This window comes from Lissotriton vulgaris, chromosome 2_1 (genome assembly GCF_964263255.1).
Source record: "Lissotriton vulgaris chromosome 2_1, aLisVul1.2, whole genome shotgun sequence".
Classification (NCBI taxonomy): Eukaryota; Metazoa; Chordata; class Amphibia; order Caudata; family Salamandridae; genus Lissotriton; species Lissotriton vulgaris.
In genome coordinates this window covers 1682926816-1682952701 of record NC_141687.1, presented here as the reverse complement: position 1 = coordinate 1682952701, position 25886 = coordinate 1682926816, and the positions used below count along the sequence as shown (strand labels likewise).

General features: G+C 43.5%; 1 protein-coding gene and 1 pseudogene across 2 annotated transcripts in view; both read left to right on the top strand.

The window, feature by feature from the left end:
• LOC147733090 (uncharacterized) overlaps nucleotides 1-11390 on the top strand; it is a 254289-nt gene extending 242899 nt beyond the window's left edge. For both annotated transcript variants that reach the window (XM_086957638.1, XM_086957639.1), the window contains exon 4: nucleotides 6317-11390. In XM_086957638.1, the coding sequence (XP_086813764.1) occupies nucleotides 6317-9129 (2813 nt within the window). In that variant the 3' untranslated portion in view covers nucleotides 9130-11390. The remainder of the gene's footprint in view (nucleotides 1-6316) is intronic.
• Nucleotides 11391-20494: 9104 nt separating this feature from the next.
• On the top strand, nucleotides 20495-21853 carry LOC147733089 (uncharacterized; annotated as a pseudogene).
• Nucleotides 21854-25886: the final 4033 nt, after the last annotated feature.

Here is a 25886-nt window from a genome sequence, read left to right as displayed (position 1 = left end):
AAAATCCATTAATCAGCCCCTAATTCATTATTGTCAGTTGGGGCAGGGCAGGTGTTGTAACTAATTTTGCAACAATGAAAGCACTTAGCAAGTGCAAAAGATCACTAATCAGGGCGCACTAAGGAAGCAGGTGCCAGCTAAAAAAATATTCTGTGACACATTAATCAGCCCCAAATTAATTCAGGTCACTTGAGGCAGGGAAGGTGTGCTTTGCTTTGCCGAAAATAATGTACACTGGACAACCAGAGGGTGTAGTGATGAAACAGAGGGTGGCATGGGTGGGCCAGAGGGTGGCATGAGTAGTCAGAGAGTGGCAGTGGTGACAGAGAGTGGCAGTGATGAAGAAGAGTGTCCCAAACAGGCTGGACACGTAGAAACAACAAGTTCGCAAAACTTGCGACCCGACAGGTAAGTTCGCAAATTGCGAAATTGTAAAAACCCTCGCGAACTGGCAGAAACACGGGCGAACACAAAAAAAAAAAATCCGCAAATTCGCGGGAATTCGCGGATTTTGCGGATTGCGAATCCGCAAATCCGCAAAATTCGCGAACGCGAGATCCGCAAAATTCGCTCATGCTTACCTTAACGTTAGGATGTACAATTTCAAGTCAAATGTTTTGTAGGATGTTAGTTCGGCTAGGAGAACCTTTGTATTAGAGATCTGTTAAGGTTAGCCAACATCGTAATGTGGAAATGAAATTGTACATTATATGAAACTGTTATTTTAATGTTTTCTTTTGTTTCATATTTTAATAAATACGGCCGGGAAGGGTGACTCCCTTCCCGCCTTCCAAAAGTCAAGAACTGTTTCCGGTTTCCCAATTCTTGGGGATTGTGTTGAGAGGGGGTGGCGGGTATCTCGGCCATATGGAAAGGGGCGACCAATCGGTCCCCCCGAACGTATGGTCGAGTACCACGATCCCCCCGGGAAGCCATCTTGGGCGGGAGGCGAGTCTCGGCTGGTATGCCCGAAGCGGCGTAGCCGGGGCGCGCCTTTTTCCCGCCCTAGAGTGGGCTGGCCTAGACACCAACACGGCCGGCCACGCCCTTGGAGGCAGGCGGGGGCAGGTTCACGCCCACCCTTAAGACGGATAAAAGGAGCGGAAGCCAACAAAGCATCCTCTTGTTCCTGTGCTCTGAAGCTGCACCTCCCCGCTGCACGTGAGCTCGAGACAGAACGAAGAGCAATTTTGACCCACCCACCAGCCCCTGAGGACAGCGATTCGTTGTAAATACAGTTGATATAGTATCTTTGGTTTTCTCTGCTTTCTTACAGGTTGTGATGATTGTCGTGATAGTTCTTAACGATGCAATAAAGATTGATTATTTTCAGTATGTTTTGCTAATAAAGTAATTTTGAACAAGGAATGATCAGTATTTACGCTTGATAATAAATGCTGTTTTGCTTTAGAGATCTTAGTAACTTAGGTAAAACTGTCGTATTTATTTTGGTCGGGCGGTAAGGTCATGATCGGTGAGCAGTAATTGGAAGATCCCTATGAGGGGGCGTCACCCATTACGGATGGGAGCGCGCGGGGGAGGTGGCCAATTGGCCCCTCAATGGGGAGGCGGTCCTGTCTAAGGAGAGGCCGCCGGAAGGAAAGGAAAGGTGGTCAAGGCCCCTTCCTGGATAGGAGGGGCTACGGCCCCTCCTGGGGAATTTCCCGGGGCCAGGACATCTGCGACGGCAGATGGGTAAGTTGTGTGGGGTGCGGGAGGGGGTTTACGCTACCTTTTAGACACCTCACACGAGTCCTCGAACGACCGTTAAATGGCGTCGAGTTTATTTGGCCCCCGTCAAGTACAAAGGGAAATTCGTAAATGCACTTGAGGTACGCCTCTGTGCGGTCGCCCCTCTCACAAGTGAGGGGGGTATTTCTGGTTTAGGGATCTGTCACCGGTTACGACCTTGCCGTTGGCCCTTAACGTTAGGATGTACAATTTCAAGTCAAATGTTTTGTAGGATGTTAGTTCGGCTAGGAGAACCTTTGTATTAGAGATCTGTTAAGGTTAGCCAACATCGTAATGTGGAAATGAAATTGTACATTATATGAAACTGTTATTTTAATGTTTTCTTTTGTTTCATATTTTAATAAATACGGCCGGGAAGGGTGACTCCCTTCCCGCCTTCCAAAAGTCAAGAACTGTTTCCGGTTTCCCAATTCTTGGGGATTGTGTTGAGAGGGGGTGGCGGGTATCTCGGCCATATACTAAATTGTGTATGGTTCCACTTTATAAAAGTTAGGCTGAAGCTTAGCTAACTTCCTCATATAATACAGTTAGTATTGTTATATAATGTCGATTGTTTTCCTAGTTTTTGTATGCTGCTTCGTTACGACTGAAAGATAGCACCGTGTAACTGACGGGACATCAGTTTGCGCTTGATAAAGCAAACTGAAAATATTCCGGAACACTGAAGGTTGGGGTGTAAGGGAACACTATAAAAAAAAAAAAAGAGTTCATGCATATGCTCTTGAAAATAAAACAGCACAGCCTACTATCACCCTCCAGTGCAATGCAATACTGTTTACATACATTGCTTCAAACACGGAAACAATGTTCCAAACTGTAAATAGTGCAAAAAGGCCATGATGATTTGTGTTAGTCAATACGAATTTCATCACGAGGAAGGCGCGCCTGAAATCACTTCGGCACAACCTTGCTGTCCGCGACAGTCAGGCAGCCACTGCCAGCAAGCACAGCGAAAAGCACAATCCAGAATTGCATTCATACGCAGGCGCCACTTTTTACGAAGTATTAAAAAACATAAGGAGGTTTCTTTATGTTTTATTAGAGACCAGTGCATCTGTAGGCAGCACCATCTGACCAACGGGCAAATTATGTCAAAAGCAACCACTCGTGGCACCGATTGTAGACAAAGGTCAAGTGTATAATATAATAGCACTTGTCATCGAAGCCGGCGCTGCTGCCGATGGCTGGGATTTCAATCCCTTTGTCCCAGTGCTTACGGCAGAACACTGGAGAATGCAGGAGACAAGAGGACTTGAAGATGGGCGGGGGATGAGGGGACACGGGAGAGGTTGAGGAGGGGACATTAGAGGTGGGGGCGAGGGGACATGGGGGTTGGACGAGGGAAGGTGGAGGCCAAGGGAGGGGGACTTTATAAAGATGGCAAGTACCAACATCGATGTTGTAATAACAGTAGTCAAGGGCAGTGCAACAATTTAATTTTGGATGTACCATGTAGCAAGCAACGTCGTAGTCAATAGCGTTGGACAGCGGGTGGCTTTGAGGTAGAGAGAGAGCGATAGATGCAACAGAGGAGAGGCAGGAATGGAGAAAAGAGAGCTAAACAGAGAGTGAAAGGCTAGAAATAAAGAGGGGGTGCTAGAATGGAGGGGAGAAGGAAAGAGGTCAAGAGATGGACCGTGGGAGGGAGGGTGGACTGATAGGGGAGGTGGAGGAGTGGAGACGAGAGAGAAGAAAATAGAAGTGGGGATGCTGAGGACGAGAGCACAAGGGGTGGGAAAGCGATGTAATGAAAAAAAAGTATGGTGCAAGTAATGCTATAATATGAGCGAAGCCAGAAATTGCAGGGGGAATGGGGCACCGTGACTTTGAGAAGTTGTGTTAATGCCCTAAGCATACCTGGACAGTCAGGACAGGTCGTAGGGTCAGGACGAGTCACTGCAGTCAGCAAAGTTTAAGCACAGAGTGTAGGAAGGCAATCTGGGGAGGCTGTAATTAAACGCAGAAGTTTGGTGTTAAACTCACTCTAAAGAGATCTAAAACAGAAAATTGCAAGGGAGCGAGGTGGCGTGGCATAGGCAAGCCAAGAATATGCAGAGAAAGTAACTGAAAAGTTGAAGGCGGTCGAAAGCCTGAGCGAGTCACTGCAGTCAGCAAGGCTCTGTTTGATGTGTGACAGGAAAAAATACTAGAGACAGAAGTAATAAGGAAGCCGAGAAGCATAGAACATTTGTTAGGACTAGAAGAGCATGAGCGCCCTCTTGAACAAGCATTGGCTGCGCAGCCGTAAAAGTGATGCGAGCGATGCACTTAATGACCCATGCCGGAGGAAATACAGATGGCGGCTGTGCGCATGCTCACGCGGGTAACCGCAAGCTTGAGGTCAGCAAAAGCGTAAGGTAGCACTTTGAAAACCAACTTACTAAATGTCTCACTAGAGCAGCGCATGCACTGGCTCACGCGAGACCTAAAAACCAGAACAGGTCATAAACATAGAAGTAGGACTACAGTGTACACTGGTGGCTTGCTCGATCTTGGTGCAGGCAGTGACCTCATACTCCAGTGAGCAGGGTTATGCTGGCGGTTCGGACACACCGGAGCCCCAATGACCCGTTAATTATGACATCATTGATGCTTTGTAGAAAGAGAACGGAAATCCCAAGAGAAAATATCTCTCTTTAACACCCTCGCAGAGGGGGTAATTTCCCCGCTGTGCTGGGGGGCGGGGGGACGCGCACAGCACCCCCTTGCTCATGATGATCTCAGCTCGTCATGAGGCACAGTGCTCGTGTGCTCATGACGAGCTCAGCTCGTCATGACCACACCCGTTCCCGTGGAACGTTCAGCACAGCAGGGGATTTATCCCCTCGTGTGAGCGTTCCACGGCTCATGACGAGCTCAGCTCATCATGAGCACCGGAGCACCATGCCTCATGACGAGCTCAGCTCGTCATGAGCACGGAAAAGTCCAAGGATTTCCCTTCTCACAACAACCGAAAATGGAGTGACCTCATGCCGTAACATCTCCTGTATTGGGAAGTGAGCATGCGGACATCTTTGTAACACCAGTGCGTACTCAGCCACTACTCAAAAACCGGGAAATTTCTGTGCTCATCTAAGCCACTATCCAAAAATCTGAAAAATGTATTCAGTTTGGAGGAAAGTGTCGGGACACTTCACGAAAAAAACGGGACCGCCATGGGGAAAACGTGATGTCTTTTCACCCTAATTCTAGGGTACCTCCTAGATCTGATGCAGCCAGTAACAGCTCCTCCCACTCCTCTTTTGAAGTCATTCAACCACGGTGATTTCAGCCACTGCTTGCACCATCAAATCTCCCCAAATGGTACCCCGCCTTCATGCGAGTAGCAGGGGAGTTGGGGATTCAATTATGGCATTTTTAAGGCAGGATGATGCTAGAATGGGGTTCACCGGCAGGAGCTTTAGACTCTGCTTTCTACACCATTGCGTGAGGTCTAGACCCACTCAGGAATTATCTTTTGTTGTGTTTTCACTTTCTTGCCTTTAAGTGCTACATACATACTTTGCACATTGCCACTCAGTTAAGCCTGACTACTTTTGTGCCAAACTACCACAGAGTTAAGCACAGGTTTATTTTGTGACTTTTTTGGTTCACCCTGACAAGGATTTTGTTTATTAACTTGAGTCAGGCTCTCACTACTCTGAAATAATAACCCAATTTCTTACAATGCATAAACAGGTATAGTTGCTATTTGAACTGCTAGCCTTAATATAAGTCAATATGTGCTTTATATAAGGCAATTGAATTTTGGCCTCTCTACCCACCTATACTTTATAGATATAGAGCACAGACATGTGTCTTATGCACCAAATGATTTCTTGAGCAACAGATGGCAGGAGAAGGCACAATTACTCTTCTAATTCTGATTCGAGACTGCAGACAGTGGTAGGAGAACAAGGCTGTGCAAGTGGGCCCAACCGAAAGGCAAAAAGTGTGTCCCGTGACTGGAGTCATGGAGGCAGGCACCACTACATGGGTAGAAAAACATCAGCCTGCCAAATTCTAAAGGAGCCTTAAACATGAAAGCCACAATATATGTCACAATAGATTTTTCTTAAAAAAGAAAAACTCTTTGGTGACCTGCACAGTTCCGTTGAACATAAGGGGGCACCTTCTCCTTTTTTATACCTGCTACCCTGCTCCAACTTCCACATTCAAGGCCACACTATGGTAAACCTGTCAAAAGAGTGAGCAGATGGCTTCCTTTAATGCATGTGGAAGAGATCATTCACAGAAATGAAACGATTATTTCCACTATGAGTGTTTTAAAACCCAAGGTTTGTATTGTTTTCTTTCTGTTGCAAGCAATACTAATTAGAATTGCAAATGGGTCTACTTGCATTTTGAAATTTGGTGACAAAAAAATAGTCTGTTTCATTTGTACACATTTGCTCTGCTTTCACATTGGCCAGAATCTGAAATAAATATATTTTTGGTTGACCTTTTTTCAGTCATATTCATGGACAACTTTTGTAACGCTGAGGAAATGAAGAATATATTGCTATTATGACAATGGTCCAAAGATATTCCTTTTGTTTATTTTAGCTTTCTCTTTGCCTTTCAGATCCAAACAGTACTCCACTTACTCCTATACCTACTACACCTATGCCAACAACAACTCCGCCAGAACCAAGTACAACAACAGAGCCAGTACCAACAACAAAACCAATGACAACAACAACCACAACAATAAAGCCAATAACAACCACACCAATAAAAACCACAACACTTCCACCTGTGTCAACAATTAGAGAATCTCACCAACCTAAGCTGACCACAACAGCAACACTGTTTCCTGAGCAAAGAACTATTGTAAAATCGACACCAGGGCTTGCAGGTACTTTGGTGCCAAAAACTGAATCACTGACCCCAACAACATCAGTGTCAGTTACTATCAAAACAACCCCAGTAACCACAACAAAGGCAACCACATCATTAGCAATCACAACAACACCTTCAGGACCAAAAACATCAACAGCACCACAAATGACAATTACAACAATCCAACGATCTGTGCCATCCACCAAATCATCAGTACTGCCTGAGCTTACAACAACACCACTGAACATACCTTCCACTGTGACACCAACAACTCAACAAGCATCACCGAAGCCATTTACTACATCAAACCCATCAGGTAAGCCAACTACAACATCAGCACTAGCTGCTGAACCAACCACAATAGCCCCATTTCAGGCATCCTCTATGCTGACTACAACAGTACCAGAAACACATGAGCTAACAACCACGGCCGCTACAATATCTGAACCCAAAATAAGTGATGAACCTGAGACACTAGAGGAGCAAGTCACAACTTCTGAACCCAAAGGTAGAAGTGAACCTGATACAACAGAAAAGAGAGTCACCTCTGAACCAGAAAATAGTAGTGAGCCTGATAGAACAGAAGAGCAAGTCATAACATCTGAGCTCAACAAAAGTGGTGAGCCTGGTGAGCCTGATACAACAGAAGCACAAGTCGCTACATCTGAACCTGAGGGTAGGGGTAAGCCTGGTACAACAGAAGAACAAGTCACAACATCTAAATCCGAAGCTACAGGTGAGCCTGATATAACAGAAGAGCAAGTGAATAAATCTGAACCTGAAGATAGTGGTGAGCCTGATGCAACAGAAGAGCAAGTCACAACATCTGAGCCCAAAGGTAGTGGTGAGACTGATACAACTGAAAAGCAAGTTACAACATCAAAATCCAAAGCTATTGGTGAGCCTGATACAGCACAAGAGCATGTCACAACATTTGAACCCAAAAATAGTGATCGGCCTGATACAACAGAAAAGAAAGTCACATCTGAACCTGATGATAGTAGTTCGCCTGATATAATAGAAGAGCAAGTCACAACATCCAAACTAGAAGGTCGTGGTGATCCTGGTGAGTCTGATACAACAAAAGCACAAGTCACTACATCTGAACTTGAGGGTAGTGGTAAGCCTGATACAACAGGAGAACAAGTCACAACATCTAAATCCGAAGCTACAGGTGAGTCTGATATAATAGAAGAGCAACTGAATACATCTGAACCTGAAGATAGTGGTGAGCCTGATACCACAGAAGGGCAAGTCACAACATCTGAACCCAAAGGTAGCGGTGAGACTGATGCAGTGGAAGAGCATGTCACAACATCTGAACCTAGAGGCAGTGGTGAGCCTGATACAACAGAGGAGCAAGTCACAACATCTGAACCCGAAGGTAGTGGTGAGCCTGATACAATAGAAGAGCAAGTCACAGCATCTAAATCCAAAGCTACAGGTGAGTCTGATACAACAGACGAACATGTCACAACATCTGAATCCAAAGCTCCTGGAGAGCCTGATACAACAGAAGAACATGTCACTACATCTGAATTCAAAGATAGTGGTGAGCCTGATACAACAGAAGAGCAAGTCACAACATCTGAACTCGAAGTTAGTGGTGAGACTGATACAACAGGAGAGCAAGTCACAACATCTGAACCTGAAGGTAGTGGTGAGCCTGGTACAACAGAAGAGAAAGTCACAACACCTAAATCTGAAGCCACAGGTGGACTTGATACAATAGAAGAGCAAGCCACAACATCTGAACCTGGAGACAGTGGTAAGCCTGATACAACAGATGAGCAGATTTCAATATCTGAAGCGGAAGGTAGTGGTGGTGAGCCTGATACTACAGAAGAGCAAGTCACAACATCTAAATCCGAAGCTGCAGGTGAGCCTGATATGACAGAAGAGCAAGTCACAACATCTGAACTCAAAGTTAGTGGTGAGCCTGATACAACAGAAGAGCAAGTCACAACATCTGAACTCGAAGTTAGTGGTGAGACTGATACAACAGGAGAGCAAGTCACAACATCTGAACCAGAAGGTAGTGGTGAGCCTGGTACAACAGAAGAGCAAGTCACAACACCTAAATCTGAAGCCACAGGCGGACCTGATACAATAGAAGAGCAAGCCACAACATCTGAACCTGGAGACAGTGGTAAGCCTGATACAACAGATGAGCAGATTTCAACATCTGAAGCGGAAGGTAGTGGTGGTGAGCCTGATAATACAGAAGAGCAAGTCACAACATCTAAATCTGAAGCTGCAGGTGAGCCTGATATGACAGAAGAGCAAGTCACAACATCTGAACCTGAAGAAAGTAGTGAGCCTGATATTACAGAAGGGCAAGTCACAACATCTGAATCCGAAGGTAGTGGTGAGCCTGATACAACTGAAGAGCAAGTCATAACATCTGGACCCGAACCTATTGGTGATCAGGATACAAATAAAGTCACAATACATGCAACTACCGCACCTGGGTATATTGCTAGTCTTGAAGGTTCAGGGAACAGTGATCATTCAGGAGATGGTTTTGTTAGTTTGCCTGGATTCATACTTCCTTGATCCTAAATCTGCGACTTGCAATTATTAGGGGTGGGCAGAACTCGTGGAGCTTCATTTTATGGAATTCCACCGAGTTACAGAAAACTCTGTGAGATTCCACAGAATTCTACCATTGGGCTGGAATTATGCAGCTCACACTGTTTGCACTACAATTTAGCACCAATTGTGTGAAAATCAGTGCAAATATCACCATGCGTTGCAGTGGAGCGCATAGCCATTCGATTTGATTTTACTGCTGTTTAAGTAGAAAATCTACTTGAGCAGCCGCAAATCTACTTGAGCAGCCTCTGACCATAACCACTCACAAACGCCAGTGACCGAGTGTGTTAGAAAATCATGCTACCAGATACTAAACCTCACTCACGCTACCCAGCTTGCATATTCTTGAGCCTTGCCTGAGAAAGATTCCTCCATGCAGCGACTAGTGGAATTTTGTCAGAACTCAGGGGCATATTATCAAGGGGGTTTATCTCCGCTTTTTTGGCTTTAAAAGCCAAGAAAGCGGAGATAAAATTATCTCCCTATTACCTAGCTGTCGCTAACACCAAATAGCGACAGCTAGTAGGAGATAGCGACCATCTTGGGCCCCACTTTACATGTCAGTGATATTTATCACTAATGACATGCAAAGTGGGCGTGCCAAGATGTTAGCGACTGGAAACAGTTGCTAACATCGCTATCTCATATTAACTTTTGGAGATATTCGCGCTAAGCGCGAATATCTCCAAAAGATAACACCTGCCCTGAGCAGTTCTTAGCCCTATTATCCAATGGGAGGTGAATAACATGGCTCGTTAATGCATGAATATTGCTGACTTTTCAGCGATATTCATGCATTGCGGCCATTTTTTATCGCATTTGCGATAAACCTTGGTAATACCAAGGTTTATCTGCGATAAAAATCGCCGCAGCTCGCCGATAATTTTTTCACGATAACCAAGCAAAGCTATTGCTTGGTACTATGCCCCTGAGTTTTAAAGAGTAACATGGCTTAGCGCTGGGATGCTCTAGGGTTACTACGCGCTCTATAAAACCTTTAAATAAATAAATAAATAACATGGAGTGGCCAAAATTCCACCAAGTCTATGGGTAGAATGGAACATCCCACTCACCCCTACTAATAATCCAGCCCCTGCTATAACCCTATGTCCAGCTTTACAGTTTATAGTAATTAGAAGTTTATAATATTAAGAAGATGCATTTTTGATAAACAGGCATTAGCTTTTAGTATCTAAATTGCAACAAGGTTGTAGCCTTTACATTCCCTTTTCTGACTCAGGAGCAACCAAAACACCAGAACGAATCTCCGAGTGATTTTTCTCAAACCATCCCTATTTCCATATTTTCTAAATTAAAAAGAACAGCAGTTGTAGAATTTTTAGGACATATCACAGTGTAAATTAGTACATAAAATCTAAGGAGCAGTTGAGCAACACTGTGCTGAAATTATTTTTAAAGAGTTAACTGTTTGACAGCCTTTTGTCTTCTCACAGACAATACCTACCGACAGGCATAGTGGATTCGCATCAACAAAATCACACAACTGTAACATCATTGACTTAATATCAATATCAATATCTGCCTGCAGTCACTGCACAGTTTCACCATTATTGCTTAGAAAGTAATACTTTATCCTTTCGTCTACACTACCAAAATATTGCCATCTCTTCTTCTCAGAAATAATACCCACCAACAATTACCTCTTGTGGTCACTCATCATTCCCATCATCATTAACATGCCATCTCATCAACAACTACCAAAATACCCCTCATCAAACAACTGACCGATAGGAACACCACACTCTTGCCAACAATATTCAGCAACAGTTGCATCCCCTTCTCAACAGAAACATCTACTGACTATCTCATCAACTCCTGACCAACATTTTTCCGGTACCTTGCTTTTCAATCTACAAAACTCTGACCTCAGCATCTCACCATCTGTATTGACCAACGGGTCTCAAGCCTTCTCAACTGCAAGATACACTATAGTAGGTCCCAGTTTCTCAGTGTCCTCCATCAAGTAATTTGGAAGAAGAATTCATGCTAAAAAACCTTCTCTTCAGCAATTGCAAGGAACTGTTGAGCACAGGTGTCTAGGATGACTCATGCTACCTAGCTTTCATCATTGTGAAGTTCTTCAAAATGTTCTTAGGAACACGACCATGAATATGATTCTTTATGTCTATTTCTTTGGTCTTTGGGTTATATTTATCATGTGAATTAAAAACAAGAAATAAATGTTACATTGGCATAACCTCTATTCCCTGATTATGCTTTTCTGTTTTTGGTTTTAGGTTTCGCCTGCACAGCACTTGCACCATGTTTGTTAATTATATTGTATTCATATAAATTTAATAGGGGCTTACCACCCACCGCCTCTCTTTCCTAGCTTTTCATTGGCTCATGTGCAAGCCATTTACTTTTCCTCATTTCTATTAGCTGTAGCATACTTTCCAGCATTTAGCAAGCCTTGTTCCTCGTCTGCTTCTCATATCAGTTTCCCGTAGCCAAAATACTGTTAAGATCCGCTTGGATAGATTTATATTTTTATTATTTGTTTCGTCTCTTTCTGCTTTTTGCTCTTGCAGCAAATTTATATAAATTTATATAGCGCCATTTATGACAGGAGAGATTAAATGATTTGCCCAGAATCACAGGATATTATGCAGCCAAGACTCGAACCGGGATCCCCAGCTCTCGAGTCAGCAGCTCTGGTCACTGTGCCACATCCTCTCCACTCTCCTGATACTTGTAAGGGAGCTTCATCCCAGAGGGTGATTAATAGAATCAGCTTATTATTCATTCCATAGGTGAAACCGATGCATTACCAATTTTTGTTTATATTGTTCTTAATACTGCTGTTCAGCCTCTTCTTAATTGCTAAATTTTCACAAAAAAAGTATTATAGTAGCATTACAATATCTTCATGAAATCACACAGTTGTGATCAAGTGGTGAGCTACAATCACATCCCCAAGTCCCCTACTTCTGAATTATTAAATGTAACCACTTAACTGCTGCTCTTTCTATAGTATATGTACTTGGGAAACATGCATATCATTTCAAATGTCAAAAACGCATAAACGTAAGGAATCCTGCAATTAGCATTGCTTCTGCTTTGAATATGTATTGTGCAGATTTGAGCTTTATTTGGCGTTCATATGCAGTGGAGACCTAGCCACAAAAGGGCGACTTGTATTATTTTTTGAAGATCTGTATAGAGTGAACTTGGACAAAGGGCACTTTACTTGTGAGTGAGGTTTAATTACTTTTTAAAGGCATGGGAGATGTAGCAGTTTACCCAGAATGACATGATGGTGAGCCAAGGCAGGGACTTCAACCCTTTAATCAGTCCCTAAGCCTGCAGCTTCGGCTGTTAAGCCGCTCCTCCTTCCTCTGTGTGGTTACAAAGAGTTTGCAACAGCGTTTACATATCGCAAGGATGTGGATTAATTAGGCTGGTGTCACTTCACATATCTTTGTAAGGGGATGGATGTCTGGTGGTCGAAAGAGCTGAGCTCGAGAGAACAAACTGAATCCAAGTGTAAATCCAGATTCCTCAGTAAACAAGCTCCCCACCGCAGATGGCTGCATGGAACCAACATTCACTTTCCTGCAAGTTTGAGCAAGTGGCGGATGTCAAGCATTTCAAATGTAAGTTTGACTGTGGAGCAAGGTCAGCGCAGGTCATTACATGGGATGGGTTTCCCTTCTCTGAAATGCATTTTGTAACCTTGGCCAGAGGCATTAGCTATCATCCCCTCCTTCTTGGTTGGTTGTAAGGTAAGTGAACATTTGTCTGTGGTCAAGCCCAGCATTCAGCCCTGCTTGCTGTACAGCATCTGTATGAAATGATACGATTGTGTTTCTAAACAGTTGATATGGGATATACAAATGTGAGCCACTGAGCACTCAAACAATCTAGGGAATACAATAGTATTCACTCCTTTCGACGTCTTTGCTCTAAAGCTGTTCCATGGTCGAATAGGGTCATTTTTGTATATTTCATTTATGTTTTATGTTGAATACCATGAACGATACATTGTCACCCCAGAGAGTTTGAGGAAGTAGAGGTAACACATAAATATAAGCCATGGAAAATCTTGTAAGTCACCACAGATGGCTATTTATGCCTTGAATGTCTGCAGTAAGGGAACACTCTTAAGATTGGAATACAACATGCATATATTTATGTTAGGCATCTTTAAGAAGTGATTTTTTTACATCATATAAAAGTGTTTTGTTTCTCACTGCATGCTAAGTATTAGGCTCAAAGTGAAGAGAACAAGTTCAGCATGACTTAAACAGTCTAACACTTCCCAGGGAGTAATCGTGTGGTTATGTATGTGAGTAGCCACTTTTTCAGATTTCAATGGTTACTAGTTTGTGAAAAAATTACACAGTAAAGTATTTCAGGTGAGTTGGTCGGTTCGGAGTTTTCGAGTTTTACTCACTCCGGGGCCGGAGACCATTTTCCTTATGATGTTGCAGCGGGTTATATTTATTTATTTTGGGGCATACTCTGAGCCAACGTGTAGTTACTGGTTTACGTGCTGAAGATGTAAATATTATGATTTTATTTTTTACATCACAAATGCCTTTTCCTTGATGGGACAAATTACCCCACATGGTATTGTGGTTTTAATCTTTGTCTGATTCTAAGAGTGCTAGGTGTGACATAGAGATTATGAGATTAAACATTTGTTAATATTAACTTAAGGAAAATATCTGCCATCATGCTCATGTTTCAGTGGTACTGGCTCTAAACCTCTGGTCTATGGGGAAACCTAGCAAAACCAACAGATTTTATTTTTTTAATTATTATTATTCAGTAAAATCGAATTGTAGAGGCACAAATACTAATCTGACAAATCAGTAGATCTTGGAAAAATCGGTCTTTGTCAACCGGGATCGACAGCTCTCGAGTCACCAGCTTTGGCAACTGCATCACATCCTCTCTACTCTCGTGAAACTTGAAACGGAGCACTTTCTTTCGTCCCAAGAGGTGATTGATAGAAACTGCTTAATATTCATAACATAGGCAAACCCGATGCGTTACCAATGCTTGTTATGTGATTGAATTCCCTCCTTTGCCTTTTGCACTCAGTACTCTGTCATTCACCTCTATTAAAAAAAGTCTTCATGAAGCAAACATACTATAAGAATCACATGACATGCCGAACTCCTGTTGTATACAAAGCAGTATGATGTTCTGTATACATTGATTTATGTGCTCAGTACTCATAAGTTTATCTTGGTATCAAAAGATATTATTTTAGATTTTCCATTTTAATGCTTATAGGATATACACAGTAAGCTGCTAACGACCATCAACAAAGAACCCTCCTTGTTATCCCCAGCAAAAGATATACCGAGTAATACTGCATTTTTCTTTAATAAGATGTTAGCAGCAAGTCACTGAGCTATTTTGTCACAATCCTTTTTAGGTCTCAGCCTGCGATGGCTGTGCAGACATGCGCAGTCTCGCTGGCGAGATTTAATGAGATAGAGAAACATCACTAGCGAGGTTAAGACCCTACCCTCTTCTCCATTGGCTGGCCTCCTAAACGGTGGCCAGCCATTGGAGAAGAGGTCCTAGTGATGTTCTTCTTTCACTTTAAGCCCCGTCCCTTTCAGATTGGGTTCCTTGACTTACTGCTGAAGTAAAATGTTCCTTATCTTCTTTATGGGTCCAGATGGCCCCATAAAGAAGATAAGGAACCTTTTATGCTGACGGGAAGGAAGCGCCCAGTCTGAAAAGGATGGGGCTTAGAGACAAATGGCAAGCGCTTGTTGTCCTCTATTACACAGTTTTGCGACTGCTTAGCAAGATACAAGCATTGGCATCTTAACCATTGTTCTGGTCTGTATACACACTAATACATCCCCAAGCAACTGAGTAAAAGTGTCCCATTAGTTTTCATTTGCCTCCGGGGTCATAAAAACGTATTGATTTAAAGGGTTGGGTGGAAACCTACCGCAGAATTTGAATGTTTGTGAATGTGACATTTCATGGCTCCCGGCATTGAGGCTAGTACTGTTGTGCGGGGTCACCTGCTGGTATTATCAGCCCTTCAACATCCTCCCACTATCTCTCCCACCCCCTACCCCCCTCATTGTTGACATGCCTTCTCGTTTCCTCTTGTCCAGTGGTTCTCCAGAATTTAGTGGCCTCTCCCTCGGTGTTGGGCAGCTGACCTGGTGGTCGAAGTGGTTCTCTGACCCCCTCTTTACACGTCCAGCTGGAGACAGGAGGGGCTGCGGGATCGAGAGCGGGGTGGCCTTGGATGGGAGCCCGGCAGCGTCCTACCCGTCTCCGCGGCCCATGCTGCCAGGCCTGGCCCGGATCCCAGGGAGACTCTGAGTGTGTAGTCCTCGAGTGCCTTTCTCACCCGTGTGCACCCAGCTCTTCCAAATGGCCCCTCTGGCGCCTGCCCTGCTCCTCCGCTCCTCCTAGCCTCTGCCCTGTGCCTCCAGAAACATGGATTCCGGGCAGAATCTTCAAATCGGAAGGGGCATCCTTGGGGATGTAGAGAATAACGAACTAGCCATCTCTCGCACCCATTCAATATCCGAAGGAACAACCTCAGTGATGTACAGTACGAACCAGCCCCTCATCTCCCACCTCATACATGTACATCACTTTTCCAGGGTTGTAGTCGGCCTTAAGAGTCCAAAACAGGCTTTTTCGGCCTGGTGGTTGTAGACAATGGGAGGTGTGCCTGCAAACTGAATGAAACCTGCAAAACCTAAAAAGGCTTTTATAGCGAGAAACATAGATATAGCAGCATGCATCCCCACCCAGAGTGGTTGGGGAAGGGAAGTGCGAGTCTTAGCTCCCCCTGGACAAGCTTGCTGACACACCTGATATTGGAGTGCTGCACAGTTTCCACAAGGTGGCACTGTTTGCAGTGTTTGGAGGTGAAAGCTCTAAAAACTCTGCACCTGAAATATGTAGTCATTCGACTTCATCAGAAGTTATAATTGTTTATGTTTGAAAAGCTTTATTAGAATAATCAAGGTAACAAATGACATTAGGAAAAGAATGCAAAGTATATATGTCAAATAAGGATCATAACAGTCCTAGTGTCAAATTAGAGAGCAAAAAGCATTTTATGAATTTTAAAGGGGGAAAGAGCAGGGGGGAGGAGAGGAAAGGGAGAAAATAAAATGAAATGCAAAATAAAGGAAAACTACAAAAAGAACAGAGCAGGTAAAAAACAAAAACAATAAAAGCAATCATCAAAATCTGTATAACATTTGGAGAAACATTGCAGTAAATAAATAAACGGAGGCAGCAAATATTATGGAAATATACATATAGGAGAGAGTAAAAGCATTCAAGGGGGTTTAAAATTCTCATAAGTGAAAGGTAACGGTTTTGTTTTTTTAGCTGAACAATCTAGATATACAGTGAGGGGAAGCCAATAAAGATCAACATTACGAGGAGGTTTACAGGAGGTAGCGAAGGAAACATCGAGTCTATGAAAGTGACATAAAGAGTTCCACCAATGTTGCATGGAGACATTTGCAAGAGATTTCCAATTGGAGGAGATAGGTTGAAAGACGACTGCAAGCATAAGGTCAAAGAGACCTCGGGAATGTGGGGGTAAAGTGAGTGTGTCTGAGATACTGCCTGGAAAAAGAAGAGGAGGTGAGTATGGAATAGAGAGTGAGAAAATCTGGGAGATACAAGACCAAACTTGTTTCCAAAGATTATAAACCGCAGGAGAGTAGAAGAACATGTGTAAAAGGTCAGCATTAGGCGAATTACAAGTCCAACAGGCAGAGTTAAAAGAAGAGGAAAAGCGAGAAAGGGAAAGAGGAGAAAGATAGAATCTATGATACAGAAAAAAGAAAGACTGTGTGAGGGAAGCAGAGCGAGAAACCTTCAAGGATTTGATCCAGAGTTTGGCCCAAACAGAAATGGGCCAAAATACAACCCAGATCAGATTCCCAGGAGAGTTCTACTCTGGATTTGGGACGATCCGGATTAGGAGAAAAAAATAATTTGTAAATAAGAGACGCTTTAGGAAGAGTAGAGAGTAACATCAAAAGAGAAGAAGGAGTAACAATGGAAGTTGAGGAAGGAAGAGAGTAATAACGATCAAGAATAGTTTCCATAAGTAGGGTGTATTTATGTAAGAAGGAACGAGGGCAAGAAAATTGGAGTTGAAAATGCAGAAACGAGCAAGTAGTGATACCATCAAAGAGTTGACGGATCCATATGATACCCTTTTGTCTCCACGAGGTCCAACAGATAGGTCTTTTATTGATAAGAATAAGCGAGTTGTACCAAATGGGTTGTTGCAGAATTGAGTCATGTGAAATGATTGAAGGGGAGAATAAAGATTGAAGAAGAGAAGAAGCATATTTGAATAAAGGAGAAGATTCATAGGGGGATTTAGAAGAAAAGCGAACTATCTTCTCAAAGGAAAAAGGTGATAGGAAGGTACACTCTATAGAAAGCCAGAGAGGAGAGAAAGGAGAAGATTCCAATGAGAGCCAGCCTGAAGCTTGACAGATAGAAAAAGATTTGTGGTATATACGGAAGTCTGGGAAATTAACGCCACCATTCGACTTAGATCTACGAAGAGAGAGAAGAGAGATTCTAGATTTCTTGTTTTTCCAAACAAATTTTGAGATAGAAGAATCAAGATGCTTGAAATACAGGGCCGGAATATGGACAGATAGCATGGAAAGCGTATATAATATAATAGGAGCAAGCATCATCTTAATGGAATCTAGTCTACCCCACCAAGAAAGAAAAAGAGGATTCCAAGTAGAGAATAACTGGTCAATTTGGGAGAGGACAGCAGACATATTCAATTTAACAGAGGAAGAAATAGAATTAGAGAACCAGATCCCAAGGTATTTAATCTTGGTGCTATTGTGGAAGAAAAAAGATGAGGAAGACAGAACTTGGTCAAAGGGAGAATTTCTGTATTGTCTGAGTTAATCTTATAATCAGATACAAGGGAGAACTCCTCAAAGTCGGCCAATAAAGGGGGAAGAGATGATTCAGCATCCAAAATAAACAAAAGGATGTCATCAGCGTACGCTGAAAGTTTTAATTGGTGTTCACCATAGGGAAAACCGGAAATAGAAGTATTGTGGCGAAAGGAGGACAAAAAAGGTTCAAGGGCCAAAACAAAAAGAAGTGGAGAGAGAGGGCAACCTTGACGGACACCTCTTTGAAGAGAGAAAGAAGAAGAGAGTTGGCCATTAACAAGAACAGAAGCTTTGGGTGAGGAGTATAATAAAGAAATAAGAGAAATGAATTTGGGGCCCAAACCATGCCATTTGAGAGAGATAAACAAAAAAGACCAATCTACTCTGTCAAAAGCTTTTTCAGTGTTGACGGAAATGGCAGCTAAAGGTATTGACAAAGAGGGAGCCTTATTTAAAACATTGAGAAAAAGACGAGAGTTATCAGAAGTAAACCGTCCTTTAATAAAACCACATTGTTCTTTACCAATGAGATCTGGCATGTAAGAATCTAAACGTAAAGCAAGTAATTTGGCAAAGAGTTTATAGTCGATATTAGCTAACGAAATAGGGCGATAATTTTTACAAAATTTCGGATCACGGCCATCCTTCGGAATCAGACAGATGGTGGCATCTTGAAAGGTACCTGCAGCTGGGGGCCGGTAATCAAGTCGTGAGGGAAACGGCCATCACTGCACTTACCTGCTAGCCCGCACAGCCTGCTCAGCCGTGAGGGAAACGGCTCCACGCAGCGAGGGCACTACAACTTCCAGCTGCCCCGGGGGTCTGGCGCAGTGCAGCGGCACTGACGCCATCAACGCGCCTGCACGATTCAGAAAAGGGGGGTGGTGATGAACAGAGTGTCTGAATTAAGCAGATCACTCTTACCCAGTCCAAAGATCAGGGCTTGATCCATCACCGTTATTTAGCTCACTGCACCATCCCAGCTCAGAACCTGGCTATATGCAAATCAGTCTGTCCCTGGCCCAGTGCATCATGGGAACAGGGCAGACTAAACTACCAAGCCAATTCTTCACCAGAAAGGAGACAAGCTACCGGGGACCGGTTTCTGGCATTTCAGCCGTCGTCGGCCCGGCTTGCTTGAATCCTGATGGTGCAGTGATCAAGGGACTCATGTCTGAGTATACCCTGCCTCACCTATAGTGGCCAAAAACGATTCAGAAAAGGGGGTGGTGATGAACAGAGTGTCTGAATTAAGCAGACCACTCTTACCCAGTCCAAAGATCAGGGCTTGATCCATCACCGTTATTTAGCTCACTGCACCATCCCAGCTCAGAGCCTGGCTATATGCAAATCAGTCTGTCCCTGGCCAGTGCATCATGGGAACATGGCAGACTAAACTACCAAGCCAATTCTTCACCAGAAAGGAGACAAGCTACCGGGGACCGGTTTCTGGCATTTCAGCCGTCGTCGGCCCGGCTTGCTTGAATCCTGATGGTGCAGTGAGCAAGGGACTCATGTTTGAGTATACCCTGCCACACCTATAGTGGCCAAAAACGATTCAGAAAAGGGGGTGGTGATGAACAGAGTGTCTGAATTAAGCAGACCACTCTTACCCAGTCCAAAGATCAGGGCTTGATCCATCACCGTTATTTAGCTCACTGCACCATCCCAGCTCAGAACCTGGCTATATGCAAATCAGTCTGTCCCTGGCCCAGTGCATCATGGGAACAAGGCAGACTAAACTACCAAGCCAATTCTTCACCAGAAAGGAGACAAGCTACCAGGGACCGGTTTCTGGCATTTCAGCCGTCGTCGGCCCGGCTTGCTTGAATCCTGATGGTGCAGTGAGCAAGGGACTCATGTCTGAGTATACCCTGCCACACCTATAGTGGCCAAAAAAGATTCAGAAAAGGGGCTGGTGGCGCCAAATCTGCAGGGAGCGCGAACACTCCTGGGGGGCGGTAATCAAGCCGTGAGGAAAATGGCCATCACTGCACTTACCTGCTAGCCCGCACCGCGTGCTCCGCCGTGAGGGAAACGGCTCCACGCAGCGAGGGCACTACAACTTCCAGCTGCCCCGGGGGTCTGGCGCAGCACAGCGGCAGTGATGCCATCGACGCACCTGGAGGCGCCATAACTGCAGGGAATGCCTCCTGCCCCACGGGACGCACGCGGGCAGCGCCGGGCTAAGCCCGGGCAAAGGGCGGGCCCTCTGTGGCCCTCATAGGCCTGAGGAGACTGGGCTGGGCCACAGACCCTGATTTTGTTCGGGACTGAGCAATATCTGCTTGATTCACGTGAGACTTCGGTGTTATGTTTAAAATATTTATTTAATTGTGTAAAGTGCCTTGGATTTTCTGTTTATCTTCCCATTGCACACATCTCTCACTGTGTTAGCTTAAGTCTGCGTTATGTCTAAATCTAAAATAGATAAGTCTGCTTCTGGTCTGGGCACCATGGATAACTATTTGGTTAAAAAGGTGAACCAAATCAACAATGAGAGAAGGGCCTCTTTGGGCTGAGTGAGTCTACCTCTGTTACATGATGAGGCTTCGCCTCCACTGGGGGACACTACATTGGAAAATAGTATTGTCACAAGTGACCGGGCTACTATAACCACAGTAGTACAGGTACACAGGGAGACATCTGATGTCCTGCCTGACACTTCTATGGAGGATTCAGAGCAGGCACTACCAGTAACCAGACCTGTGAGATCCTGTAGAAAACTGCAATCTAAACGTGGGGGGAAGCAAAGTAAAAAAAGAGTTGATCCTCCACGATCAGTTTGCAATGGCCCTATCCATGGTCCTTGTCCTGTGGATGGAAATAAAGAGGGGGGTACGCTCATACATTCGGATCAATTTACCCTACTTGTGAGCTCTATAGTAGCAAAAATAGAGGCTAAAATGGAAGAGATGTTGAGACCCCTGACCCCTAAGTTGGACACTGTGTCGCTAGAAGTGGATAGACTGGGTGGACTAGTGTCAGCATATCTGGCCACCGCCCCAGTTGTTCCACCCAAGGCAGTAGACAAGGGTCAGAGTGCTAGAAGAGAGAATGTGCAGCAGATCTGCCACCAAGTATCAGCCATTGAATCTGCGCCTCCTGCTCAACCATTAGTAACTGAACAGAATAGACAACTCATAGTAGTGTCTGAATGTAGGCCTGAATCTATTCATATAAGGAAAAGTCGCTATATTAACTTGCCACCTGATTGTGCTCCCTATGTGGTGGTCTTAACAAATGTTCCGCCTATTGATGACTTTTCTGCCCAGTCTCATGGGGAGTCTCACGATTCTTTAAAAAACAAAACAGTTGCGTGGTTGAGTAAAAATTGCGGTTTTCCAACTAAATACTCTGTTCAAATCCTATCAACGCGTAGGGTGAATTGGATTGGGCCGTCTAGTAAGACCACCAGTGGGGATTGTATTGTCGCAAATTTTAGGCACCCGCAACATGTGGCAACAGTACTATTAAGGGCAGCCTCTCTAGTATACAATACGAACAGTGTTTGTTTCTGCCCACTTGGCTATTTTTATGCCCATTTGAATGTAGCCCCCTCCGACCCTAGGAAATTCAGACGACAGACTCAGTCCTTAACACCGGCACTTAAGACATCATATCTGTATAATGTTAATGGCCACCGTTGCAATGAGCCTAATGTGGAAACACTGAATAGACATAATGCTGGTATCCAATGTGGGAATGGTTTTAATGTGGACACTCGGAACAGATATGACTTGCTCTCTGGCGTGGAGGCATGTGATTGACGCAAGGAGAGTGTGGGGCAAGAAAAGGAACATGTGGTAGAAGAAGGTCATGAAGGGACTCTTGCGGGTGTAAGGAATGGCAGCAATGTAATCTGTTGGAACATTGCGGGTTTGGGTTCAAAGATGGGAGATTGTAACTGGATTCGTTTCATTAAGCAATATCAGATCATTTGTCTCCAGAAGACCTGGTCAGTTGAATGTGACTTCTTCCTTGAAGGCTACAAGTCATTCTATGTTCCCGCGTCTCCATCTAACAGGGGTAGGCCAAAGGGGGATTAGTTACATTTATTTCTGTTGCTTTACCTTGTAATATACGTAGAGTTCTAACAGACAACTGAGGTATTATTGGGCTAATATTAACTGGAGATAAATGTTCGGCTGGCCTGGTCAATTTTTACAATGGTATAAATTTATGCTCAGCTCTCAGCCAAGTATTGGCACTAAATGATTTTATTCGCTCCTCTATGAAAGAATGTATTCATAACCTCTTGATTTTTGGTGATTTTAACATCCATCCATGTGGCGATTTCTTACTGAAATGTATTTCGGATGTGCATTGTGTACGTTCCCAGGGCATTCATATGGAACACACAGTTGAAGGGGAATTACTTAATGATTTATTGAATGATCTAAATCTAATAATAGCTATGGAGATGAGGGACCCTACCAAGTGTTTTGATATCCCTACTTTTAAAGGGCATGGACGGGGAACCTTTATTGACTATGTGTTACTCACATTGCCAATGCAGTCCTTTGTAGACTCTTTCTCTATTGAAAATAATGAATTTAGTGATCATAACCCTCTTACCGTTCATTTGAAAGGTCCGTGGGTAGTTAAGGAAATATGGAATTGTGTCCCTGGTAGGCTCAGCACAACTGATGGAAGACGCCGCCTTAGATGGTCTATGATTGATGCTGATCTGCTATACAAAAATATAACAGACACTTGTACAGATGAAATCCTGAGTTGTACCACAGCTGGGAATGAACCAACTAGAGTACTGGGTGCTTTCCAATATTTGTCGCATAAAGTATCTCAGTTGATGACGGCCCCTGCAAAAAATATAGAAGTCAGGGGACCAAGATGGTTTAACCAGGATTGCTCTAAAGCAGCGCGCAACTTAAGGCTGGCTCTGGCAGCCAACCCTAGAGTTAAATCGACTGTACAAGCGTGTAGGAAAGAATATAAATCTGTTATTGCCACACTTAAGGACTTTTTAAGACAAGAGGCTTGGACTGAGATTCTTGATCCCGATACCTTGAAGTGCAGTTCTAGATTTTGGGCACTGGTAAAGATACCTTTCCTGGCGCAGGATCTGGGGGATGGTCAGGAATGTTGCATAACTAAGGATGAGTGGGTAAACCACTTCAAAAGATTATATTGCTGCACGTTGATGGAAAACCCCAATTTCCCCCCCTGCGATAGTGATAGCATTATCAGGTTTGAAAGAGGTGAGATTTTGGAGGGCATAGTCGAATTGACAGCTGGGAAAGCTCCGGGCCCTGACGGGATCCCCCCAGACTTGTATAGATCTGATCCTAGCTTCTGGGCACCCATTCTGGAGGCGGTCTTCAATGTGGCTGCAACAGCTGGTTGTCCACAATCATGGGGGGTCTCCACAATTGTTCTGGTCTTTAAGAAGGGGGACAGGGGTAGCCCACTCTGCTATAGGCCAATTTCATTATTAGATTCTATGGTCAAAATAGTAGGTAGAATACTACTGCAGAGATTGTCGGACTGGGCATTGACAAATAACATCATGTCTATCGCTAAGTATGGCTTCAGCGGTGGACGTTCGACTATAACACAGTGCCTTAATCTCTTCTTAATTCCAAGCAAGTATACTGTAGCAAAGAGGGGTACAATCCAACTTGCCTTCATGGACTTGTCATCTGCTTTCGACTGTGTTAACAGGGGAAAGCTCTGGCAGTGCATGAGGGAAAGGGGTGTTGATAATGGGATTGTTAACTTCGTTGCTGATCTACACAGTAATACTAGTGCCAATGTAAGGTATTCTCAGGATCTGGGCGTAACTTGTAATTTTAATATCAGAAAGGGTGTGCGTCAAGGTTGCATCCTTGCCCCCTTTCTTTTTAACTTTTACATCAATGACCTAGATAGCGACCTGTAGAATATTCATTCTGAATGTCCTAGAGTTGGTAGGCGGGGTATTCCTGTTCTTCTATACGCAGATGATGCGGTTTTAATCTCTAGAACTGCGAGGGGACTCCAAACTTTACTTAATGCTTTTAAACTGTTTATGTCAGACAGAGACTTATTGGTCAACAATTCTAAATCATTCATAATGCAAGTTGGCCAACAGCCAAGTAGAAACTTCTTGTTTAAGCAAGATGATGTAGTGATCCCTGTATCGAAATCATTCTCGTATCTTGGGGTTATTTTTGATAATAAACTTAGCTGGGGTCCACATCTTGTCAAGAAGAAAGGTGAATTGGCTAGGGTGAACGCCTCCATTTTTAACTTTGCGGCTAAAATAGGGAAAAAACCTACCAGTGCCATGATGAAACTTTACAATGTGAAATCGGTGGCTACTGCTGTTTATGGCAGTGAACTGTGGGGATACGTCAGGGGGGAGCAGTTACAGACTGTTGAAAATTCCTTCATGAAGCGTCTGTTGTGTGTCCCAGTTGGAACTTCTAACTTTGCAGTACATGAAGAGCTGGGGGCACAATATTTAAGTGACATCTTTTCCTTACGCCCACTAACATGTTGGCTAAATCTGTGGCTAAATGAGGACATTCTACTGACTCATTTGATTATGAAAGACTTTTTATCTCAGGATAAGGCACTGGGCACCCCATGGTTAAAATACCTGAAATCTCTTTTCTCCAGGCTCGGACATTTGGATTTGTTTGAACATCCGAGCAGGATTGTTAAAGGGGATGTGGAGGTGATTAAACGGGCTTTCCTTATGGACAGGAGTATGCAAAGGGAAGGTGTGGAGCTTCAAAAACCAACTGTAAGAAAATCTGTTATGCTTAAAACATGTGAATCAATGGAGCCATATTTGACTGGCTCAATGTCCTCACATGAGAAATTCTTACTAACTAGGTTTAGGTTAAATCTGTATCATCATGTGCTGATTAGACCAAAAAGTGACATTTTTAATAAATTTGCAGCGCCCTGTGGCTGCGACGGAAAGTCTCCAAAGAATATGCTGAATGTTATATTTTTATGAAGATTTTACGAATACCCACGCAAACGCTATCTGGTTGTTTTTTTAAAAAAAACTCAATTTTAATCAGATCAGACCAGCCCTTATGTACCTACAACTTCTGCATAAGGACAGTATTCTTCAAGTTACTGAATTTTTAAAGCTATGTATAAAGCTGAGAAACTGTTTGGATCAGTGATGGTCCTTTTTGATGATTTATATCTCTCATGAACTTATTTATTGTACGTGAATAACTGACCCTTGTACTTTCTGCACTTTACCGTTTATTTTTTATATATTGAATTTTTTAACTGCTTTGTTGTGTATGTACTTTTATGGTTTGAATCAAAACCGAAATAAAGTCTCTATTGATTGATTGATACCTGCAGCTGTACCAGAGGAAGCAAAGGACTGAAAAAGTGTTAACAGTTTGGGTAATAGAAGGTCAGAGAAGTGTAAATAAAATTTCACCAGAAAACCATTGGGACCAGGAGTTTTACCTTTAGTAAGAGAAGATAAAGCTGTAGAAAGTTCATGAAGGGTAAGTTCAAGGGGAGAAAAATTGAGAGGGGACGTAGAAGGTTTAGGTAGTTTCTCAAAGTAAGAATGAAGCATAGAATAAGTAGGAGGGGATTCTGGAGTGTAAAGCTGTTGATAGAAAAGCTGGAATTGTTCAAGAATCTTGTCATTCGTATGAAGGAGAGTATTATCAGGGGAGAAAATAGATTCAATGAAAGTACGTTCCTTGCGAGATTTTAGATAATTAGCCCAAAGCTTACCAGACTTATTACGACGTCCGTAATAACGCGCGCTGCTTCGAAGAAGTATTGAGGAGGCATTATCTGTAGAAAGTTTAT